This window comes from Haemaphysalis longicornis, unplaced genomic scaffold, assembly GCF_048455015.1.
Source record: "Haemaphysalis longicornis isolate Haplotype H1 unplaced genomic scaffold, Haemaphysalis longicornis Haplotype H1 scaffold_3, whole genome shotgun sequence".
In the NCBI taxonomy this organism is placed as follows: domain Eukaryota; kingdom Metazoa; phylum Arthropoda; class Arachnida; order Ixodida; family Ixodidae; genus Haemaphysalis; species Haemaphysalis longicornis.
The window spans coordinates 172,158,265-172,165,619 of NW_027526335.1; the positions used below are offsets into that span (position 1 = coordinate 172,158,265).

Here is a 7,355-nt window from a genome sequence, read left to right on the forward strand (position 1 = left end):
CTTCTGTTAGTTTTTAACCCCGCTGCTAAGCAATTGAAGCGCTGTTGGTGAAACATTTCACTCACGTTATGACGGGACTTGCTAATTAAGACAATGTCATCTGCAAGTCCCAGATGAGTTAGGTATTCCCCATTGTTGCGTAATTACCGTCTTGCCTAATCAAGTTTACAAAATGGGCCTTCGTAAGTGATTCCAGTGAGACTGGGCCTCTTTGCATCAAATCTATTCTGATAGGGGAGTTTATGCAGGAGAACCTGAAGAATGTCATTGTCTTCACAACCTTGAACAGTGGTTCCTAGCGCTAGTCTATTCCGCGATCTCCCGATACTTTCACAACCACAGGGGGGGGGGGGGGGTCAGCTGAGTGAAATGCTCTTTTGAAAATCTATAAATGCCATATAGAGAGGTTTGTTATATACACCGCACATTTCTCAGTTACCTGGTTTATTGCATGAGTATGATTCATCGTTGAGAAACCCTTCCTCAAGAAAGTCTGTTCATTTGGAAAGTTTAGCATGGCCCCTTTTCGACTAACCGTTACTTTATAAAAAACTTATACATGACAGAGAGTATTCGATAGGCCTGCAACCATAGGTATGGCCTCGAATGCAATAACAACAGCTGTTGGACAATTGGCATCGCTTAAATTTCTTACGTATGGGATAACGAAAACGCGACAGCGTTTTCTAAACTCAGTGAGCGAAAAAAAGGTGCACACAATGGGCCTTGCTTGAGGCACGCCAGGTGTAGGGGAGGAGGCGGGAGCACGGCCGGAACCACTGCCCCCACCCCCCCCCCCCCCCCCCCCCCCATCCAATCTGCCCCTGCATTAGTCCTTTCCAAACGTTTGCGAGTTGTATACAGATGAGCAAAAATGATAAGATGCAAAAGGCAACGCTCTCTAAAGTCAATACTCCGGGATTCCCAGACAGTGCTCCTTGCAACAAGCCAGGGTGCAGGACACGCCTAGTGGTGGGTACCAACTCCGCCGTAAATAGCAAATCTTCAGTACGATGGAAACTTGGGCGAGTTGGTTTTGATACATTATATAAAACGGAGCGGAAAAAGACGGCGACACAGAGTCGAAGACACACGAATGAGCGCATCGTCCTGTGTGTTTTATATTCTGTGCCACTGACTTTTTGTGCAATTTTCCATATTACCCTTACATATGGCCGCCAAATTAGAAAGGAAAGCGCTCCCATTGTACATCTTCTTGAATGTACCATGCATCGTGGTCGGCATATCGTTCAAAGTGATACTGTATTCAAAATTCGAATTACAGAAACAGAGACCATGAAATCGCTTCCCAACGTGCCGCTGTTTAATTACGTCAACAATCTCGGCAGCGTGAATTTTGAAGCGCGTAGAGGCCGTGAAGTTGACTAGTGTTAGCCTTACACCAGTTTAACAATTTACACAAGCTTAGAGGGAGTTACCAGGATACGAAAAATTCCACAAACAATTGCAGTATCATGAATTCTGGGTCGAGTCCGCATGCTAAGAACACTGGACCGGACAACATCGTGCCTCGAAAGCATTCTTACCGTTGTATTGCGTATTGACGAAATTCGCAGCATCCTCCGAGGTGAAGCGACAAAACGAAAACAAAGGACGTCTAAAACATCTCTTAAGCATTCCAACGACACTATTTAGGGGGAGGTTTCGTACCACAACTTGTGGAGCCGCTTCTGTTTACAGGCTGTTGTATGACCGTGCAGGAAGAGAGAGAGATAGCGAGTGAAAGAGAGAGAGAGAGAATGCTCTTTAATGTAAACTGGTGAGGTCAGCCCTGCTAGAAACAAGGCTTGCTACACTAGATGGGGGGTGACTACGTTGATGAGGGTGAATGTCAGACATTAGGGTTACAGCAGGAAGAAGGCAAGCATGAACTGTTAAAAAAAGAAAAAAAAAGAAGGACAAGAAAAGCAAGAGAATGCTGCCAACAGAGTCCGGAAATTAAAATACAACTGAAAAAAAATCCTTCAGGAAAGAAATAGATTTGCCTACGAATGTGTGGACTGTCAAAAGTTAACGAGCGCGATCAAATTCGCAAAACGTGAACATATAGCAGGTTTAGTGTTTTCACGACATGTGAATGCAGTGATAGTTAAGTCATAGTCATAGACATTGTCGTACAGCAGCCAGCGGAAGCCATTAACTAAATAAATATTCTATCTTCTAGTGCGCCTTGAGCAGTCACAAGCACCACACCGCCAGCATTTGTTTGTAATGCAATACCTCATTGACTAGCTAAGGTGTTCTCCAGTGACCGGAGCAAAAGTGCGTCTGTGCATTTTTTCAACTAAGAAGGAATTCCTAACGCAAAGTACAGGACACGCGCTGTGATACACATTGGGTGCGCTAAAACTCACACGTCCTTTTAAACAGTCCGGTGCCGTTTTCGATGGTTTGCATCAAAGGAGAGTGCGTAACCATTCTGTATCTTAAACGACGATTGATGTTTTACTGCAAGTCGTAGTAGAACTTGTGTTTTATTACCAACCCCTAATGGAAGTAACATCCCCAGTACTTGGCCTACACGCCTGGATAACACGTTCAGTAGCCATATACTAATATGAAAATTTTAAATTATGCTAAATTTGCACGCGAAAGCGTGCTTCACTCTTCTCCACCAGCTGGCAAACCATGCGATGTTTGGAGAATAAAAATTCCTTTCATGAAAGGCTGTTTCTGGGTTTGTACTTTAATTTTACCGGCTCTAAAGCGCCCTTTTCATACTTACCGCAGTACGGCATTTCGCGGTCTACGATAAAAATTGGCGCATGTCACTTTCCAAAGAACAGGCAATCTTTGGTGTATTGAACCGTAAAAGACCCTCAAAAACCACCAAAACCAACCCGCGATAGAGTAACCCACTGTGTCAACGAAGGGTGACACCGAGTTCAATGCGCCAGAGAGCTGCCCTCCTACTTTATCAGACGTTTTGTAGATTGTTTGCGTGTTTAGATATCGGCAGGAAGGAAAGGCAAGTTTCGAACAAGCGATTTCTCTCTGATTGCGGAGACAAAAATCTAAAGTGCTAAGCGGAAACACATATTTTAAGCAGTCGCGGATCTCACGAAAGACCGGTCTTTTTACGCCACCGGGTCTCTGAGCCAATGACCGAGCTCACCCGGACGCACCGGCACGTGTGCGTCTTGTGGTGTATAAAAGCACGCCACACTGACAGCCGGAACCCATCCACCACTGACCATCCGTTCGAGCAGTCGGTTCTCACTGGACGAGGAAAACGTGAGTTTAAAAGGGTCTGAAAATTGCCCGAACCCGCGAGCATGGTTTTCATTGTCTAGAGACGTGTTTCTCCAAGCCGGAAATGGTCTACGATTACTTGGTTTTATTTAGCTCTAGACGTGGTTTTTTTGCAATTTCACACATTCTTGTTGGCTAGTGGCGTTGCAAGGACAGTTTCGTTGGTACTAAACAATGACTTCATTTCTGGAATGACGGTGGTTTACCCTTTATTACGTTGTTTTATACTTTTTTTAATTGCCAGAGGTTGCCCTACGGCATAACAGGAAGTTTTAAAGGTACAACATTGCACCAGTTTCACGCAAAAATCCGAGAGACCGGTACTGGGGTCCATATATCCAATGCCTAAGATCTGGGGGTATGCCAGGATGGAGCCCTGTGTCTCGAAGGTGTTGAATTCGGGCGTTTCTGAGACCTGAGCAAGTCCACAACCGGTGTTTAACGTAAGCTCCTGGCGCAGGAGTCAGACATAAGGGGCAGGTGTCTGCAAACGGGGCGTGATATCGGGCAGGCCAAGCGTGACTAACTGCTGGGGATAACGCCACCCGAACTCGAAGCCTCCCCAGCAAGACCTCCCCCAGAGAGCGATCCCACTGGGGAGGTCAGTTCCACGCGGTGTAAGTAAAGCAAGCGTGGCGCGGCGGAGGTTCTCTTTTTTCACCAACAGTTCTACTTCTTCTACGGTAGATATTGGTAGATATTACGGTAGTGGCCGTGGGAGGTCTTTTAAGCGGCAGGCGCGATCTGCCGTAGTTTGAGCAGGACGCATGTCCCGGCGAATCCACAACACACGGACAGGGCATGGGTAGGTGTCCACAATCGCATGAATGCCTGCAGCCAGGCTTGTACACCGTGCAACGCGACGTAAATCCCGAATCGCTGCAGTTGAGTCTGTGAAGATTTCCAGCTTCACCCCACTGGTCAGTGTCGATGCAAGCGCCTGCAGACCATACCGAATGGCAGTACGTTCTGCTAGCAGGCTAGGTAGAGTACGGAGGGTCTCGTACGCGCAGTGTTGGTTCCAAGCAGGGTAAGATGAACACTTCAAGGCCGTGGTGACGGTGCAGTCGTATGTCCCGGCGTCCACGAAAGCCTGGTCAACCGGATGCGTCGCAGGCGCCCTGTAGGGGACAGGTTTTATACCTGCAATTGCTTCTACTGTTTTAAAAAGCACGAGTTAGCTTTTTCTCCAACTGCCATGAGTGGGAGGTTTGGAAAAGTTTGCATTGATATTTCATGATGACGAAAGTAGGTGACAACTGTTTCCACTACCCAATTGAAAGTGTACGCACTAGGGAAGATTTTTGATTCCGGTCCTTAAGGTTCCTACTAGATACTCTTTATACTACTAGTGACTCTTTATAGAGATCCAAAATACATATTTATACCTACTTAGCTTTACAGCTTGTTTCGGAATTACTCTCCGCTAGCGTCGTCAGAAAAAAAATGTGTAGCTTTCTCTGAAATTTGCAAGTACGATTCAAGCTTGCTCACTCGATTTCATGCTCATTCGCTTGTGTCTTTACGACTTAGTGCTATATTTAAAGGAGCGTAGTGCCAGCATGACAGTTCTTTTCTACTGTGTTAGTAGGGTGTTTTCTTTGAATTATGAGTCGATATGGCAGGACGCTGTCTTCCGGAGGATGCGTGTAAGAATCGCGAAAGGCAGAGATTTAATTGATAATTTCCCACCAAGAAAAACACTTTGAATAGAACGTTTTTTTGTTGTTTTGTTATTATATATTACGTCCTCCGCACTGAACGTTGCTGTCGTTCTGAGGTGGCAGTCATCTCGTCAAGCTACTCACCGCAGTAGCTTTTTGTGATTGCTCCTTTCTTTCATTGTCTATGAAAGATAAATATATCATTGAATTTAATTGAAAAATTTTGGCCTAAACCCAAAGGAATTGATTGGAATTCGTGGGGCTCAGCTGGAATTTTCATTCAAAACCACTATTGATACCGCAGCAATAGCGTCTCCATCACCGCATACTAAGGAATGCTGAAGAATAGGTTTCGCCTGTGCCTCCTCGAAGAGATTGATTCATTGATTGTTGGGTTTAACGCGCCGACGCAACGCAGGCGATGAGGCGCGCCATAGTGGAGGGCTTCGGGTTAATTCTGACCACCTAGGGATCCTTAACGTGCGCCGAAATCTCGTACACACGAGCGGTTTTGCTTTTCGCCTACATCAGAAAAGCGGCCGCCGCAGCCTGGAATGCAACCCGCGTCCTCGTGCTCAGCAGCGCAACGGCTTAGCCACTCAGCCACCCCGGCGGGTCTCCTCGAAGAGAATTGCAAAAGCAAATACCAACATCAAAGATTGTTGCGGGGCGATTTCGCGGCAGCCTGCAGCGAGTGTGCCGTTGAAAGTGTAACAATGAAAACTAAACCGGCTCTCATTATTTAACCATTAAGGAACCAAATTACTTTCAATTCCCGAGCTACAACCTCCGTTGTATCTTTTAACAATTGATGGCTTTTTGTTGTTTCTGTCCGAAAGTGTTTTTACCGTGTCTTTTTACTCGTAAAAAAATATCACTATATAGGAAAAGAAATGCCATAAATTCTACATTTATCTTCGCTAAGAGCATTCAAATAAATCTGATTTTCGCCTCCATATTTTTATTCTGCGAAAACTCAAAACAGAGGTTAAGGACATGTATGCAATTTTAAAAGTGGGTTCTCGCTAAGCTTTTGAAAAGGCTGGTGCTTTTACAAGGACGCTTTATATTTTTCATGGTCACTTTCCTTCGTTAACGTCCTTAGTTTTTAAAGTAATATCATAGCTGCAGACTGGGAAAAATGAACTTTGCTGCGTATCTGACTGAGAGAGTCTGGCTGAGCTTTGAACCGGCGTCCTGCATTTTGTTATGCCTTTCAGTGAAAACCTTTTCGAACGTTTGCCAGTTTGCAATTCACTCCAGGTCGTCCCACAGCCCCTTCTGAACAAGACAAAAGTTTCTATTTCTTTTTGAGGGCCATAGGTGGTGGTGTTTATAAACCCTGAAATAGAAAAAAAAAATGGTTGCAATGTTTACCAAGGTAATTTAATTGTGCATTGGGCCCAACTGGCATTTTTCCTTTTTTTAATTTCAGAAAAAAGCAGAGATGATTTCCGTGAGCAGCAAGTCCCTCCTAGTCGCCCTTGTGGTGCTGGCCGCCCTGTGTAGCATGGCAGCCGCCCAATATGGCTACGGTGGTTTTGGTTACGGACGCGGCTATGGAGGCTACGGCGGCTACGGCGGATACGGCGGTTATGGACGTGGCGGCTACGGGGGTTATCGAGGAGGCTACGGCGGCTACGGACGTGGCTACTACGGAGGCTATGGTGGATATGGCGGATACGGCCGTGGCTATGGTCGCTACGGCGGCCTTTACGGTTAAGGTGGTCCACCAAGACTTTTGGACCATCCCTGATGACACGACATTTGGAACTCCTGGTGAAGAACACTGGCGGCTACGTTTTTCCACCGATATGAATGGCATTAATTAAAATATTTTGTTTTACCTGCGATAAGAGACTGATCATCAAGTTATTGTTTGTATTAGTTCGGAAATACGACACCGAGGAGCGTTTTTGCTCTCGATGGCACTGGATCAATGACAAAATTTTTAAGTCATACAGGGTTGCACCTTGGTGCAGTAGACTTTTTGCATCCTGTAGTGCTGTTAAAAGCCGCTCCGTAATTTATAAAAATTGTAAGCCAATAAAATATTGATCCCCTTTTTTTTGAAAATCGCGTATTATAAAATTATTTCTTCGTGGGTGGTGTGTAGTAATATACATTGATACCCTGCGGAAGCCTCCTATCACCGTATTTAAATGTATTTGGGAACAAAAATTTACCAAGAATACCAAGTTGAACGTAATATTTAGGGAGATGGGCTAGGTATACTGCACAGCAAGTTCGGAAAGAGCAGTCATAGCATACAAACCAAGAGGGGCAACACAAAAACGAAAACCGAACGAAATCAAAACCAAACTGTCCTTTTAAGTGCGAATGCACTTCATAAGCGACCCCAAACCATCCACCGCCGGTGTCGGCGGCGTCGGCGTCCGCAGTGCTCCTCTATAAAGA

The 7,355-nt window shown here is 45.4% G+C and overlaps 1 protein-coding gene across 1 annotated transcript; it reads left to right on the forward strand.

Moving 5' to 3' along the window:
* The first annotated feature begins 3,219 nt into the window (after positions 1 to 3,219).
* Positions 3,220 to 6,950, forward strand: LOC144173544 (uncharacterized). Its single transcript, XM_077701923.1, has 2 exons — positions 3,220 to 3,255; positions 6,373 to 6,950. Exon 2 carries the CDS (start codon positions 6,385 to 6,387, stop codon positions 6,658 to 6,660), a length of 276 nt encoding a protein of 91 aa, XP_077558049.1. The 5' UTR covers positions 3,220 to 3,255; positions 6,373 to 6,384; the 3' UTR covers positions 6,661 to 6,950.
* Positions 6,951 to 7,355: the final 405 nt, after the last annotated feature.

Excerpts from the sequence above, each read along its gene's own strand:
- LOC144173544 (XM_077701923.1), top strand. The coding sequence starts at position 6,385 with ATGATTTCCGTGAGCAGCAAGTCCCTCCTAGTCGCCCTTGTGGTGCTG.